A 17792-nucleotide genomic window follows, 5' to 3' on the forward strand; every position below is an offset into this window, starting at 1 on the left:
CAGAAAGTCCCTTCTTCTGTCATCCTGTCATGTTTCCGTTCACACGCTGGCCAATGAGGAAGTGTCATTCCTGTATTTCAGCATTCTTTGAAGGAGACGACCTTTGAACCACATGATTCGAGACCAGCAAACTTGCCCCCAACCCCCACCTTGTGTCAGAGCAGAGTCCATAGATACATGGCGATCACAAAGCTTATCTAGCTGTGTGCAGACAACACGAAAAAGATTCTGTGAGAATCTGGTGAATTCCCTTCAGACAACCTTAGCTGATAAGCATCGATTTGGGCTTATGTTTCTGCAGTGACGGAATCTATTGATTATTATCTTTTTGCATTCATCCAGGGGTGAAAAACATATTGAAGTGGAATAGTGTTCAGAAGATATTGACACACTTGTCTTGCCTAATCGGAATTTTTGGTCCCCCATTTCATGGCGAGCACTGCAGATGTTGCATGGTATTAGACTGTGCTGGGGCTGATCAAAGTGGCGGCGAGCGAGCCCCCCGCTGACCTGCCTCTAATCCACCACCCCCTTCTTGCATGTAGTCCAGGCGGGAGGCCGGTGCTCAGCTCAGGGACAATGTGCGATACACTGTGACCCCACAGAAAGGATAAAGTTTGCACGGGTTTTGCTCACAAGTGGCGCCATCTACTCCCATATGACGGAAAGCTGGTCGAGGATGGAAAAAAGTAGCCTAGCAAGCCATACCCATTTTCTTGAACGAAAGAAAGTTAGTCTTGTAACTTGGCAGTTGAAAGCTATTTCAGCCCGGCTCAACTACGCAATCGAATTTGTTTATTTTCTCTGACGTATTCTTTGTAAGCAACATCAGCCTTTGACGCCGTAAGTCTATCATCACAGCATTCAAAATGTCACGCGTGAAAGACGACAGTTTGTTTCATTCATTTTTAAATGACCAGAAACACATGGGGTCATTAAAACGGCAGCAGCCGAAGACCCGAGAAGCAACTCTTTCAGAGGTACGAAAAGCTTGGCGGCCCACCAGGCCTATAAACCACTGCGGGAAACCCTGGACCTTATACTGTATCCAAACAGTATAGAGTAGTATGTGGTATCTCAGCTTGTGGTAGCATCTTTGAAAGGGAATAATCATCCACCTATCCATTTTCTTGACTGCTGATTCCTCGCAAGGGTCGCGGGGGGTGCTGGAGCCTATCTCAGCTGGCTTTGGGCAGTAGGCAGGGTACACCCTGAACTGGTTACCAGCCAATCACAGGGCACACAGAGACGAACAACCATCCACACTCACACGCACACCTAGGGACAATTCGGAGCGCCCAATTGACCTGCCATGCATGTCTTTGGAATGTGGGAGGAGACCGGAGTACCCAGAGAAGACCCACGCAGGCACGGGGAGAACATGCAAACCCCACCCAGGAAGGCCGGAGCCTGGACTCGAACCCGGGTCCTCAGAACTGGGAGGTGGACGTGCTAACCACTCACTCACCGCGCCGTCCAGGGAATAATCAACTAAAGCATTAAGCATTTTGTATTCTCATTTGATACCTTGTCTCGAAGTTTCCATGAGATATAAATTAAGTACAACCATGGGAGGCAGTTCATATCTTTGATCAATATTTATTTAGGTGACCGCTGATTGTTTAGGATAAATAGCAAGTCGCAATAGAGAGATAGGGCGGGATAAATGCGAACTGTCAGATTGTGTGCGGAAGGGGGAAGATCTGAGGAGCGAAAGCAAGCATCGAAGGAGGGGGAATCGATCACGGAAGAAATAGAGAATGGGAGTGTGAGGGGAGAAGTGGCGGGCGGGAGGATGTCAGCCAAGAAGACGATCTATATTAAACAGAAAAGAGTTCCCCTGGCTCTCGCTGCTACCAGCTGACGCCTCTGTCCTCTGGGCGTCTGCATTGGTAAACACCAACACGTGTGTCATCCATTTAAGAGCACCTCACACCACTTGTAGGTGATATGCGAAGAGACGTAAAAATGCACAAGTGTTCTTTGACCATTCATATGCGCACTTTTATCCCAGATCGCACACTTCCGTCAAGTCATGATCTTTACTGTTGTTCTCTTTACGATGACTGGTATACACCACTGAATGGTCGCCAGTCGGGGTGTATATAGACAACCATTCACACTCACATTTATGGATTTATGCAATTATGGACAATTTTGAACTGGAGTTCTTAGATTTTTCACACCAATTACCCACCTAAAAAAATTGTAACACGCCAAGCAAGTACCAACATCATGACAAAATACTAGGGGTGTCACGATTCGCCAACTCCACGATTCGATTTAAATTTCGATTTTGGGGTCACGATTCGATTTTTTTTTCGATTTTTTTTTTTTTTTTTTTTTTTTTTTCCGCTCCCCCACTTTATAACACAGAGGCATATGCTTCTGTAGGCTAAGGCTAGTCTATGATCATTGGTTCTATTCATTGTACAGTAAATCTTATTTCAAAAGATCGGCTACATATAGGTGATGCAATTTCCATATTATTTTTGTGTAAATTTATGTAATATATGATAATTGACATTAGGCAGGAATGATCAAATTCAAAGAATTTATTTACAATATAAAGTTAACCGTCTTGTTCTTACTGAAGTGTAAAATAAAAAATAAAAAAACAAAAACAAAAAGTCACAGTGGGTGCCTGCCATCTATTGACTGTTTTTGGTTACAACAGTGTGCTGTGCGTTCCTCTTAAAATAATGTGCAATGTGCAACAACAACAAAAAATATATTGTATCCAAAGTCATGGAACAAATACAGCCTGAACAAACTATATCCCAACATTTACAGTTGCTGGGCATACTGTAGCGTGGTTCAAGTACACTAATTAAATGTTTGAATCCAGCGTTTTCCAAGGCTGCAGGTCTGCTGCTATAAATAGACCTATGGATCTGGCGTTTCGCGCGAGCTGAAGTGTGTGGAAGTTTCACTGTAAATGAGGATGAAATAGTTGGTTGGACCGTTGTTTTCCCACTTCTAGTTGAATTTGATAAATCTAAATCTTTGTGATGCCTGCGTAAATGTCCCGTCATGTTTGTCGTGTTTCCCGTTGTTACGGCTGGCGGCTCGGGCCCGCCGCCGGCTCCGCTCCCCTAGTATGTATGTGTGTGTTTGTGTCGGCTGGTGCCCGTATAATGGTACTTCAGTTTGAATGCGCCAGCGCGACACTCTGATTGGAGGACTGTGCCAGCGCGACACTCCGATTGGACGACTGTGCCAGCGCGACACTCCGATTGGACGACTGTGCCAGCGCGACGCTATTGTGTATCCGTGTATTATACCCCTATTGGTTATTGTTGTTTCTCCTCCGTTCTGTCAGTTCTGTCAAATGCGGTTATTATTTGTTCACCTTCCACTTTCACTCCCTTGTCAAACCCCTGCCTGAAATTTCAATTAAAACTACTCAGATGTTAAAGTCGACCCGTGTTTATCTACTCTATATTTTCTGTTATTGTGTTACTTCCCTTCCCCTTGACGAGCCGGGCGTAACACCGTGGCCGAGTACAGTACGCGCACATAGCATATCTTGCAACTGTGGTCTTTTTATCGACAACGTGAACGTTGTCGACATAACTCACCGGGAACGCAAAATGTTTCCAAACTGGTGACGAGAGAAGCGGGAGCGGCTTGAAGCACCATTGCTGTGTCTGTCCGCGCTTGCCATCATGACTGCAGGAGAAGTCAGCTAACAAGTGCCGTTAGCTAGTAGCTGAATGGCTGCGTCTCATTTGCTTTCCTGGGAGGTGGCGGTGGCGGCGGTGGCGGCGGGCGCGGGGGGGGGGGGGCATCGAATCGTGTGTCCTCTCTTCTATTTCGATGCTCGAAATCGTGACGTAATTTCGATCGATTTCGATAAAAAATCGAAATCGTGACACCCTTACAAAATACAGTATTCATGAAAAATGTATAGTGGCTGCATCAATCAAATAATTTCAGAATCATCTACCTGTTATCCCATTGATTAATCACAATTTATTTTATTTATTATACACTAAAATATGCAGATGAGGTGAAGGTTGTTAATGTTGTCCACTTGGGGTCACCATCCTCACATTCTTTTTATTTTATTTTTTTTATTTTTTTCATCCTCACATTCTACACTATGGGGTATATGCCACGGAAGAGGCGGGACGTGATTTTGCACAACAGTTTATTTCCGGTCTGGGTTGCGAACGCGCAACCGAGGGGCACAAAATCGGAAGCACACGTATTTTTGACGCAGCCCACACGTCGCAAACCGAACCGGAAACAAACTGATGTGCAAAAACAGTCCCGCCTCTTCCGTGGCATATACCCCATAATGTGCGTGTATGGCTTTAAAAGGCGGGGCCTGGTGAGTGACATGGGAGCCAGCACGTGAGAGTGTAGAGTTGGCTGTTGCGAGCTAAGGTTAGCGGCTGGCTGTTAACTGGATAACTGTTAGCCAGTCAGACACGAGCATATTGAGTTTGAGCTGTGGAACGTGTGAAATCTGATTACATAATTACATAAACGACTCAACACTGGGCCGTTTAGAAAGACCATTAGATGTCAGGTAAGGACATGGACGTCAGCATGACATGATGATGTGTATTTTTGCACTAATCCTGTTGGTACAATTATACAGTCCAAATAAAAAAATTAAAAAAACGCAAAAAAATATTAATAATTATAATTACTAATTAGTAGGGGGTGTGAATTGCCTAGTATCTGGCGATTCAATCCCTATCACGATTCCGATTTGATTTGATACAAATCTGTAAGTCGATTATTGTGAATTTTTTTTTTGTAAACTCAAATTTAGAAAAAACTAATCAGTAAACTTGTACGTGTACACTGCAAGATTTGTATGATTAAAAAAATAAAATAAAATAAAATAAAAGATTTGTATGATAATGTATTTAACAGAAACTTCAACACTGTATTTAACAAACAGGTTGCTATTTTCCTGTAAAGTGAAATAATGTTGGCATGGTCGGGCCGGAAACTTTAACTTTTGCTCTGAGCATGACGTCATGCTCATGATCCTGGCCATGCGCGTCGCTGACGTCCACTCCGCGTTTCGCCAGAGGGGTCGCAAATGTGCAAAAAGTCTGAATCCTGCGTCATGGACCTTTAATGATCCATTAATATAACATTCCTCCATGCTTTAAGTGTGAACCCTAACCCTAAGTAAAACTTTTTGTTGAATATTTCCATCAAAAATTGATGTTTAAATACCAATTTGGCCGCATATTGAATCGATACTAGAATTATGCGCTGTAATATCGCAATATATTGCCAAATCGATTTTTCTTAACACCCCTAGTAATTAGCAATTGGATTTGCTTGTTCTTTGTTTGTTTTTTTGCTTTCCTACGTGACACACCATAAAACGGCACCAGTGATGCTAGTGATAAAAAAGATGTGATAATAATCACAGAGCCGGAAATTGAACTTCTGCAACGTCATGCAAGGGAAGCCACACAAGTGGTACGCATGCCTGGCTGCTTGACAAAATAGGGCTAAAGTGAGAATTTAGTGTTTTAAAAACGCAATACTGTGCATGTGAGATGCAGGTCATATATTTGTCCACTTTGTGTTTCATTGCAGTATCTGTGAATTTGTGTGTGTATGGTCTTAAAAGGTGAGGCGGGCATCAGCGAATGAGAGTGTGGCTGTATGTTAAATGGCTAACAGGTTGACACTTTAAATTATGTTGACGATGGTAGATGCACTTTATTTTGCTATTCATGGACTCCTCTATTATCCTTCTTCTATGTGTTGAACCTATTTTGAGTTATTCGCTGCAGCTATTCACGCCACCAAACCTTCTCCAACTCGATGCGCAGTCTTACAACACAGACATCGCTCCCGTATTGGACACGTTTCAACTTGAGGTGCAACGTCGTGACAGGCAGCAAACGTTCACGTCACACGTCGCGGCACATCGTTCCGTCAACAGTGTGCCGTGCCTTGCTAAGTGCAGTATGAAAAGGCCTTACGATGGCACGATCAATTATTGCTATATTGACTGTACGCTAATTATGGCTTTGCAACTGCGCTAGTGTACATAAGTGACAGACTTCAACTTCGGGTTACGTCAACGTTGCAGTTGCACAAACTCAACTCCAGCGTAACCTGAGGGCCCCACAGTACAGTTGTCCAATCAGTTTCATTTGGATGGATTGTAGTAAAAGTTTCTATTTGAAAGAGTTATGAAGTTTAGACAAATCAAATAATTTACTGTAATATTTACGGTACAGTCAAATGTTTCTATAGCCAATGTTTCCTGTGGGAAATTTGTTTTGACTTCATAAAAGACCAACCACAACGCTGTCTTCTCTTTCAGCCTGGTAATGGAGATGCAATTGCGAGCCCAATCTGCTCCTGCGGGCTGCACAAGTAAAAGAGACATAAGAGAAGGCTCGGAGATGACAGACTGAGTGATTCTCTCCGTTTTAGCAGCAACCAACGAGGCGGGCTGGAGAAAGCCGGGATCTTCATTAAGCCTTTAAACCCTGCAGAGTCCTTTAAGTCATCACGTCAGCAGCCCGCCTCCTCGGAGAAGGCCCGAGGTAAGAGCACAAGGACACAGTTGAGCTTTTGGAGTAATTGAACCACCGTTGTCTTTTGAACATGTCGTCTATAGTCACGAGGAATAGAAACATTAGTAGCCGACTCTCAACTTAATTAATACGAGTGAGGCGGCAGAAGGCGAAAAGCATTGTGAGCTATCCAATTACCACGCCACGGTATTATATTTCCATGTTGTCATTTGGCCATATTGATATTGTGTTCATTTGAATTTTAATTACGTCGAACGTCTTAAGGAGACCTATTACGTGCATTCATTACATGCGGCCAAATGCAACCACGGGCTGCGTAAGGCAATAAAGCCGAGACTTATTATTTGCAAATGCGCATCACAGCAACACTGCAATATGGCTGCTGTTGAAATATGTTTGGAGAATACCAAATCACGATGCAATAAAAAGGATATCAATTTGAATGGCTGCAACAACATTCAGGTCAAAGCAATCCAGCCATTATCAACTACGTCTGATCAGATAGCTCTGCATTTTATTAGTGTCACATTAACTATTTCCTCGTACCAAGTACAGGAAACAACACGGGGATTACCTGTAAAGCATCTTAGAACTCTCATTGACTTCACACAAGCAACTATAAAAAAACAGCGGGGCATGGTTTGGATGAATTAATTGTAACTGGATGCTTTTGAGGCTACTTTTTCACCATTGGTCATTCTTTTTTCTTGTAAAAAAAAAAAAAAAAAAAAAAAAAAAAAACAAGACCAAAGCATTAGATCCACAAGAAAGTGCAAATTAAGAGCTAACGATTCCAGTTTAATAGGGTGAGGAGGGTGCAAAATGCAGCAAAGTGCTAGCGTGCCCCAGATGAGAGTGTTTGCAAAGCTGAGTAGGCTAATGAATCTAAATTATTTAGCGTGCCGCGTTGGCTTGGTAAAGAACTCGAGGTCCTTGGCCTCTTGGGAAACTTGGTGCCAATGTGTGTTAGGGATCACTATGCCATTTCCTTTTCAAGCACGCACACACACACCCACATTGTGTTTTGGAAGGGAGCCATCAAGGCAGTGGACAGCTTCATTACTTGCCGAGTAAAAGATCTGCGGTCTTCAAACTCATTACTATGTGACAATGACCTGCACGCTATTCAAGCGAAATGACAACTTGTTTGATCTTTTAAACAGTTCACCCTTATAATTCACTAAACCTGGTCGGTAATAATGATGACCTAGTGAACGCAGCCCGTTTACCTCTGATTCTGGCAAAAGGAAGAAGAAGAAGAGGAGGAGGAAGAAGAGGAAGAGGAGGAAGAAGAAGAAGAAGAAGAACAACAACAACAACAACACACAAATTCACTTGTCAGAAAATTAGTATATACTCATTACAACTATATCTTTGTTCATCTATTTTGGATAGGTACGTATAGTGACAAGCAGAACAATGAAATACTCTTCCATTAGAAGGCAGAAGATAAAAATAAACCTCCATGTCCACCTGTTGCCATTCGCAGAACAAAACAAAAAAATCAAAGCTTCCTGGAGGTATATCAGCTAAGCTTGCTGATAGGGGGTAGGGAACTCTGGTCCTCGAGAGACACTGTCCTGTCTGTTTTCAATGTCTCCCTCCTCCAACACAGCTGACTCAAATGACCAGCTCATCAGCAAGGTCTGTAGAAGCCTGATAACGATCCTGTTCATCAAATCAGGTGTGTTGGTGGAGGGAGATATCAAAAATAGGCAGGAGAGTGTTCTTGCCCTAGAGCATCACAACAAACCACCTGATATCACACCTTTCCTCGTTATGGATGGCAAGAAAATGTAAACAGGAAGTGAACGAGTGAGTCGTAGTGATCCTGTGTTGCTCCAGCAGGCAGATAAATAGCTGAGTCACAAGCCAATTATCCTCCACGGCAGAGTGAAAACACATGCTGTTTGAGCGTGTATAATGACATGCTAATCTCAAGCATGCTAAACCCATGATTGGTTTGGTGGTTTACCAGTTTCAACGGTTTTCTATCTCTACTTAGGACAACATTATGCTGCTTGGCCTCAAACGTTACTTTGTCACCACAACGAACAGCTCAACTAAGCCCGAAGACATTTTGAGCGTTTGGCTTGGTCTGCATTTGGAGTGGGCATAAACGTCAATTAATCAGTTAACTGACAAAAAAATAAAAAATAAAAATAAGACAATGAACTGGACAAACAAATTCACTTTACAGAAAGCTAAGGCCTTCATTCACATGACCACAACACACCATTTGTCTCATTCAGGCACTCACATCAAAACAAGAGTTCAGCAAATTCAAAAAATGTTTCTCACATTCCTTTAACAAGTATTTGAATAAGAACAATTAACTGATTGATTTTTCCAGAAGTTAACCAAGAAATTTAGTCAAATGGCCATCCCCAGTATACTACGCAGTTAGTACATACATGCATCATTGTGTCTTTTATGTTCACACTCGATAATATTAATTTTGATTGGATTGTTGTCAGTTCATTTGGGACCATATCAGGATGAGGAATAGGTTGGTTTCGGTCTACAACAGATTTTAAAGTCTATGTTGTTCGCACTTGACCAACAGATGAACTATCCTAGAGAGATATATAAACTTAAGCCCATTAAAATGCACTAAAGTAGGGGAAGGGAATTCCGGTCCTCAAGAGCCACTGTCCTGCCCGTTTGAGGAATTTCCCTTCTCCAACACATTTGATTAAAATGATCAGGATCGGTATCAGCATCAACAGAGCTTGCTGATGAGCTGATCATTTCAATCAGCTGGGTTGGAGGATGTAGACATCTAAGACAGGCAGGCTCATGAGGACCAGAGAGTTCTCTACCTCTGCTTTAGTGTGTTTTCTTGAGAGGAAGCGTATTTCTCTTTAGTGTGGATCGAGCTTGGATCACTTTCTCAGTTCTCACCATAACTGAACTGGCTCACACTCAGATTGCTTTTTTTTTTTTTTTTTGGAACCATACTTAGATTAAACAACAGTTAGTTTGGTCCAGAAAGTTAACAGTGCCACAGTTTGGCATTAGCCACAGGTGCCTCTATTCAACTGATCTCGTTTATCTGCTGGTTGAGTAAAAAAAAACAACTTGTGGCTAAAGTCTAATTTTGAAAGGGTTTTTACTTTCTGAACCTGGATTTTGACACCTCTGCTTCTATGTTCACACCCGATCAACCAAACCAAACTAAAACAAAACCAAGTGTCTCTTGCGAAACTACCTTACATTCTTCAGCAGAGGTGAACACCAAGTATGGATGGATAAACGTTTGTCTGAGCGGGCATTTCTGTTCCCTGCGCTTCAGTTCTAATAACACAGTAGGCGAGGCACTACAAGAGGCTCCTGTGTGGGCCGCTCTGAGCGGATCACTCGTCAGCCTGCCAAAGAGGACAGCGGCTCTTTGATCCGGGGCGGCCCCTCTGTATATGCACATGTTTGCGTTTGTGTGTTTCATCAGAGCAAAAGTGAGCTCCCTCCTCTGGTCACACAGCAAAGCCTGACCTGTCACACCCCTTTTGAGGGCAACCTGCCCTTTGGTATGGCCAATGTGTCCAATTTTACAGCATAAAACGCGTCAAGCAAAGTCGAATCCAGTTAAAAAAAAAAAAAAAAGAAAAAAAGTACAGTACTTTTATTGAGCCACATAGCAATAATACAATAGATACTGGACTTCCTGTATCAAAGGTCTGCGCAGACAAGGAGGCCTTCAGTGTGGCCGAGGACTACAGTTGCGGCAGCTGCGCCTGAGAGTCTGCCAGAAAGTCAGCTGAGGTTGGCTGTCTCCACTCTCTGGCCCGAGCGACCAGTCAAAGCCAGCTCAACATGTGTAAGAATGGCATGACACCCCCGCCTCCCCCTTCGACACTTCCTCCACAACGTGCTTGACATTCTCAAGAAGCTGGTGTACATTCCGCACGTGCTTTCAACAGAGCAACATGCGAAAGAGCACGGCAGATGTCACGGGGGCATCTGGCGACGTTCCTCCAGACAGGACGCCGGTCTGTGCGCGTTATCAAAGTGCTATTCGGTGTCCCTCTGTGCTAGGCCGAATGAGTATTAAGGCCTTGTGTGCAGTGCCGTCGCCTTGGTGTTGAGAAGGGGAGGAGGGAGGGGTTGCTTTAGTGAGCGCTCAGGTGACCGAGGTTAAGCCGTCTCACATGGGACGTGGAGGCGTCGCCCTGAGAATGGCGTCGGGTTTTTCTTTTTATTTGAAGGCTGCTGCTGCTACTGCACCTCGTCGACGTTGGGGCTCACTATACATGAACACTACCTGCCTTTGGACATAATCAACACTCAAACTTGACTCATGTTTCCACCAAGCGTCACAATAAATCTCGATCTTGTGCGTGTAGGCCTGATGGGGATAGATAACTGCATCAGCTACGGCTTGTCAATGACATTGTACCAGCGTGACAGAGTGCTGAGCAAAACCCATATGAAGAATGCGACGTATGCTTGTGTGTGCTGACATGGTCTGCAAACATCAAAGCAAACAGCCATCACAATGTACTAGCTGTATTTATTTCAATTGGTGTACTGTAGGTAGGGCTGGGACGATTATCGGTGCTGGCATTTGGACAAACATCGGCATTGGCCTTTTTACTAATCCGAAGGCAGGTAAAGCTGAACAATTCACAGACAATTTGTACTTGTCACAAAGAAATTCTGAACATGTTTTAAGACAATTTTTCACTCTCTTTGATGATATTTTGAAACCTTTTACAAACCCTGAGTCCTGACACAAACACAAAATTACCGTAGATACAGTTGCATGCATTTCTCGCTTAGTGAGATACAGGTCATTTTCATTTATACATTTATTTAAATTTCCACTTTACTTTATAAAAGATGGTGATGACACTGGTAACTCCCTATACTTATTATTATTTTTATATATTTTTATTATTTTTTACTTTTTAAAATTAAGAAATTATGTTGACATTTTGGTAAACTTTATTTGTACATAGAACGCTTTAGGCAACTATGTATTGCTTAGTTTTTAATTTAGTTTAACACATGATGACGACCCTGGAAGCTCACTGCAATTTTTTGCTATAATTTTTAAACAAAGTTGAAGCTGTCTATTATTGACATGTTTGTTATTGGCAAAGGGATGCAACAGGTGGCGTAAAAAGACAGCTGGCAAAAAGCAGCTACAGCTGTCACTTTAAATAACTATCAGTTAACTCCAGTTAACTCTATAACTACTAATGATCGGTACCGGCCCTGACAAAAACATATGGTCTATCGCTAATTGTAGGTTCTTTCCATTCTGTTCCTGCTGGACAGTAAGGATGTAACGATATCCAAATATCACGATACTAAGCTCACGATACGATAATTATCACAATATTGTGGGGAGATTGGTGATATTTAAAAAGGGTCACAATATTGTAAAAAAATGAACTCATACTAAAAACAAACAAACAAACAATGTTGTGCTTTTGTACATAACAGCAATACATATAAACTACCTCCAATCTCTAATAACACTTAATATTGAGGCACTTACTCGCTGATGCAAGCCCACATCGAGTTCCTCCACATATTGACTCGCTTTACAATCATATTACAATCCCCTTCATCTGACAATTAGTGTAGATTTTAAACATAGAAGAGCCAAAACATCCCTAATTAAAATTAAACTGCACTTAAAAAAAAGAGCCACCAGAGGGTGCTAAACTGCACAAATGCAAATCAACCTGACTTTTTTTAACAGATGTGTAGCTTTTAAATATTGTGAACATGACGATATTGTGGCAGTTTTAATATCACGATATCACGAAATTGCCGGTATCGTTACATCCGTACTGGACAGTAGTGTCTAGTTATATCCGCCAAGTTCCATTCCATACTAATCTCCAGTGGTTGGTCTCTTAGGATGGTATAGAACAGTTATTATGGTCCATCTCACAACTTTCTACACTAGAAATGTGGTAAATGATTTGGTGGCGCTGGTGATTCTGCCTCCACAAGTTAGAACACAATCCAATCTTGCTGGGACTTGCGTGTGCTTTGAAGTTTTCAGACCAAACCCTTAAATCAAAGCATCTAAAGCCGACTGTACCATTGGGGTATTTTAACAAAGGCACGTCACAGTCACGGAATGAAACCACTTGGGATGTGTTTGAAATGGAGAAAGTAGTGCATAATATGTCTACTTTAAACAAACAGTACAGCTACTAACATTAAGAATGGTGACCACCTGATAGCAGAAAACTATGAAAATCAGGTCATAATCCACACATGGTGGCCATGACATTGGATTAGGGCTGGGTATCGATTCAGATTTCCAGAATCGATTCGATTCACAACAATTTTCGATTCAGTTGAGGAATTCATGCAGTAGCTATTTTAGACAGTCAAAATTACCAATGCTGCAAATAGTAGAAACTTCTTACTCTAATTTAATGCATTACTAAAAGTATTAATATTTACATTAAGAATTTAATCCATTGCAGGTACACTAATAATCTGTTTTATTTAACATGGCCTTATAAGAACAAATAATTTAAATCAATTACAACCACAATACAGGCTGTGTAAATAAAGTGACACAAAAAAAACTGACACGGCATTCACATTGTTGTGACATCCATCCATCCATCCATCTTCTTAACCGCTTTTCCTCACAAGGGTGTGGGGTGCTGGAGCCTATCCCAGCTGGCTTTGTGGGGGTGGGGTGATATCGATATATCGATACAACCCGCAACAATACAATGACTGAGGCACTTTGAAGAAATTCTGACAGCCGTAACGGCAAGTCGGTAATACAAAGCATGACATGTCCAGTGACGCCTCGTGTGTGCTCATGACTGAGAACAGAGAGCACGGGAGCGCATGTGGCCATTGTCAATGTCACGTTTGATGACCTCCGGTTCAGGACAGGAAGCTAGAGAGCGTTGGATCGTCTCGGTTGCCACCCACCGCCCCTCTTTCACATCCTAACATGCCATCAGCGACTGGACACAGTGGCATTAGGAAGACTTCCCGAGCTGTGCAACAGCACGTTAACCCGGCTTGGCAGGAGGTTAGTTACTGTGACAGTTGCGCCGCTGCAGGCCAGTGGGACAGGCCCTGCGTAGCATCTCAATGACCACAGAGTCCACAGAGGGAGTTTCAGATCCTCCCGGCCATGCTGCCCCCACCCCTCCCGACTCTCCATCCAACCACAAAGGCATTCAGCCTTTTCATGGAGGGATGATAATGGGCCGAAAGCTGGAACAGGGCCCCCGTGTCGGAGCGCCATAAGTTGTGGCGGCGGCGGCTTTGTGGTGATGTCATGCATGTCCATGGGAGCGTAGTGTGCGGCTGCGGTCTGACAAAGGCGTCCGAGGCCCGGAAGAAACAACACAAACAACAATAAAGACACAAATATTTCAAAGACGCCCGATTTGCTCCTACTTTAACTGAAAACCGGGATTGAGCGACATGAGGCCCGTGAAAGCGTCTGATCATGGCATAGACCAATTATATCAGCAAGGCCGATTATCGGCGCTGATCATCAGCATTTTAGCGAACATCAGCATCGTCCTTTTTTATAAATCTGACAGCCGATGATAGTAAATTAAATTTAAAACTTAACTCTCTTAGCTATTTAATTTTTAAGTTAACTTTTGTAAGAGATGTTGCTGAGCTGACCCTGGGAACTCTTTGCACCTTGTATTTTTGTTTGAATTTAAAACTAAGAGCAGTAAATATTTTTAAATTTCAGAAATGTTGAAGTTTTTGAAAACTTTATTTACTCTAGAAAACAATTGGGAGCTACTTGTTGAATCTTTTATTTTACTTTTTAAGACAACCATGTGAGGTCACTAAACTGTTTGAATTTAAAGGGATTATATTACACCATGGTATTTCAAGCCCTTCCAACAGTTAACTTAGGCATATAACTTTTAAAACTTACCTTTGACACCAAGGCGATGAAATTTTTTATGAAACATTAGGTGTTTTGCTAACGCCCCGTTCAGTAAAACCCCGTCTCTCCCCGTGTGATTGCCGCGCCCCCGGCGAGCCGACTACAGTCTGATGTTGGAGCTCTGCATTTGAGCAGTCCAAATGGAGGGAAACACCACTTCAGTTTTGTTTTTGATGAGGAATTAGCATTTTAACGCAGCAAACGTTCCAAAAAAATATATATTTTTCATGTTGCTGTCCCAACGATATCTATTTGACTAAGATTAAAAAAAATTAATAAATTAAATATCAAAAATTTTGGAAAATTTGGACGCCAATATTATAAATATTGGTTGTCATCTTCCTTGATAACTAATACTCGCTATCAACTCTGAGAAAAACACATTTGTCTACCTCTAAAAAGAATCCCAGTTCACTTTGCACAAGAGTTGCGATTTGGCAATGCACCTTGGATTGGTCGCCAGTCATCCTCGGGGCACATACAATTCACATTCACACACAATGGAAAATTAAAATTCTTCAATGAACCTCTCAAGCACGTTTTTGGACTGTGGTATGAAGCCAAAGTACCAGAGAAGGGGTGAAAACAGGGTCTTAAATTAATAGTGGCCACCATGTACTTTTACCTCTACTCTGTGAGTATGAGGGAAAGACGCCAACATCCTCGAGGCTCACACATCGCCGCACGGCTGCAACAACATTCAACAAATGAAAAACAACATACCTGCATAGAAACGTAGCAGGGAGCCCATTTCTGTGTTAAGCCCTTCCTCTTGAACTCTCCAAGGGTCCTTAAATCCAAGCTTAAAGAGAAAGTCATTCTGTATCTGCAGGGGCCTCTCATCTGGGCTAAGCCTCCTGACTGCTTCGCCGTGCAGCTGAACATACAGCGTGGGGCTGGATTCCTCTGAGGAGCCTCCGCCGAGGCCAGAGGTCAGCGCTGATTTGCCAGCGTTGCCGTCTGCGTCCCGGATGTCAGGTGTGGTACCTGTGGAGCTGTCTCTGGACAAAGAGCCGGCGCTGCTGCTGGCGGGCAGGCCGTTGGCCACGCCGTTAAGGCAGACGTCGGCGCACTGCTCGTAGCCGACGCCGTTGGAGATGGGATCAAGGCCGGCGCCGGACGCCGGGCAGTCCAGCTCCAGTTCATCCGAAGAGCTGCCGTACATGTCGTGGCCCTCCGTGGCGCTGTCGAACGACGGGCTGAGGATGGACGCGTCCGTGCCCAGGATCATGTCGTCGCTGAGGGAGTCCCGGTGCTCGCTGAGCCGGGCCCCGGAGCTCAGGTCGTCGAAAGCGCTGCTCTCCACATCAGAGCCGGAATTGAGTCCGTAGCTGTCAGTCCCGTTCCTGTGCTCAGAGTCGTCGTCGTTAGGGGTATCCATGTTGGAGTTCAAGTTTAAGTCTGACAGAGAGCATGTGATGTTGTCTTGGGACTCGGACTCAGGGCTGAAAAGTTTGCCATCCTGTTGCCTTTCATCTGCATTGGTCATGAGCAGCAGTCTCATCTTGTCACCGGGGTGACCCCCTAAATCCGAAGGTTGCAGGCCAGCCAAGTGGTCGTATTTGATACCGGGGTCTTCGCTGACCTTGCACAGGTTGTAGTTATACTCGTACTTGACGCTGCGGTTGCCATTTTGGTCCATCTTGGGGTTGTCTTTGCTCAAAATGCGCATGACAGAGCTGGACTTGCCGCAGAGTTTGCCGAGGCGGATCGCGACCTCGCCGGCCGTGGTGTCGGCGGTGCAGAGAACCGGCCTGGGAGACGAGGACGTCAGTCTGTCGTAGACGTGGATGGCGCCTCGGTGGAGGTCGGCTCTCACCCACTCGCGGTCGGCGGGCTGCAGCTGCATGTTCTGCCGGTGCTTGAGCAGGGTCTTGCGGTCCAGGCTCCGGGTGTGCAGCGACGCAGAGGACAGGGCCGAGCTCATTTTGGCACCACCGCAGGCGGCCGTGACAGCCGAGGAGGAGGAGGAGGAGGAAGAGGAGGCGGCGCCGGACGCGGCAGTGGCGGCGCTGAGGTTCCGCTTCAAGCGCCTGCGTCTTAGCAGCAGGGAGCCGGAGTTGCCGGTTAAGCCTCGGCCGTTCAACGCCGCGATCCGGCTTGCTTGGGAAACACCGTTGCCGTTCTTCGCGTCTGCGGGGGAGGGAGCTAGATGTCCGCCGCCATGCGCTGGAGTCCGCCGGCCGCTGGACACTCCGCTGGGCTTCTTCGTTAACTTGCCTCCATCGTCAGCTGCAGCCTGCACGCTCTCCATCGCTGCCAGTGAGAAGTCCCCCGCTCGGAATAAATAACGGTGCGCACTTGGTTCCGCCGTCCGCGTCTACATTTAAAAGCCAGAGTACGTTCCCACCGTGGTGAATACCCGCCAAACGTGCGGCGTCGGTCACTTGTTCCACTAGTCATTCACTCCTCGCCTTTTCGTTCTCCCGTCGCCGTCTCCTCCGTCGCTTCGAGGGAACATTTTACCGATTAAAGTCGCTGGGAAAGAGGAGGCAGGGCGCGCAGGGACATATCAGGGCGGAGACGTGACTGCGCGTCCCGCTTGGACCAAAATACACTGCTCGAATATGCAATGAACGTCGGCCGACCTCCTACGCAAATACCTCCTGATGTATATTCATGAGGAGTCAAGATGGCGTCGCCACACAACAACGCGGTGCACTCTGGGATGTGTATTGCATCAGCTCGCGCACCCCTTCTAACCGGCTTGGGTGGAAAGGCTTATAAACTACATATCCCAATAGCTCAGCTTTGGGTCATGTTAGGTGGCTAGCGGAAGGCAACGTTGAAATAGCTTCAGTGGATGTTCACCGTTGGTTTAGCTTAGCTCCGCGTAGATACGTATATATTCAACGACTGACATCTGTCGACGGCTCTACTGTGGTGTCCGCTGATAAAGTTGTAAAACCCGCAGCGGTTGACGACAGAAGGCTTAAGCATTTCTGTAACGCGTCGAAGCGAATAACTTGCCATCGGGACGCCATTTCGCACCGCTTCAGATCACCGGCTCGTTAATTTCATAGCGTTTCTCGCCCTCTGGAGGACGAAAAGTGCATTTATATTCGTATCCGCGGGCCACAGCGACCTCACAGGCGAGGAGGGGCCACTGGAAATAGCATCACTTGGACTAGGACGCCAATAAACGTTACAGTATTTTGAGGTTATTATCGTCCTATTATCTGACTGATTTGGAATACTTGTGCGTTGATGCAGTAAATTTTATATAGTAGTACTACAGTTCTTAGAGGATAATAAATAATTCTAATAGTTCAATGGTGACGGTGAACTTGATGTTTTTTCCCCCCTCTGTACTCAGACTTTCTCCCAACATGCTTTAGTCCCCCAGGAGGTAA

The 17792-nt window shown here is 44.5% G+C and overlaps 1 protein-coding gene across 2 annotated transcripts in view; it reads right to left on the reverse strand.

Moving 5' to 3' along the window:
* phlpp1 (PH domain and leucine rich repeat protein phosphatase 1) overlaps positions 1-17456 on the reverse strand; it is an 85077-nt gene extending 67621 nt beyond the window's left edge. For both annotated transcript variants that reach the window (XM_077519918.1, XM_077519926.1), the window contains exon 1: positions 15163-17456. In XM_077519918.1, coding sequence (XP_077376044.1) covers positions 15163-16693 — 1531 coding nt within the window. In that variant the 5' untranslated portion in view covers positions 16694-17456. The remainder of the gene's footprint in view (positions 1-15162) is intronic.
* Positions 17457-17792: the final 336 nt, after the last annotated feature.

The sequence above is a fragment of the Festucalex cinctus genome, chromosome 1, assembly GCF_051991245.1.
Source record: "Festucalex cinctus isolate MCC-2025b chromosome 1, RoL_Fcin_1.0, whole genome shotgun sequence".
Lineage (NCBI taxonomy): Eukaryota > Metazoa > Chordata > Actinopteri > Syngnathiformes > Syngnathidae > Festucalex > Festucalex cinctus.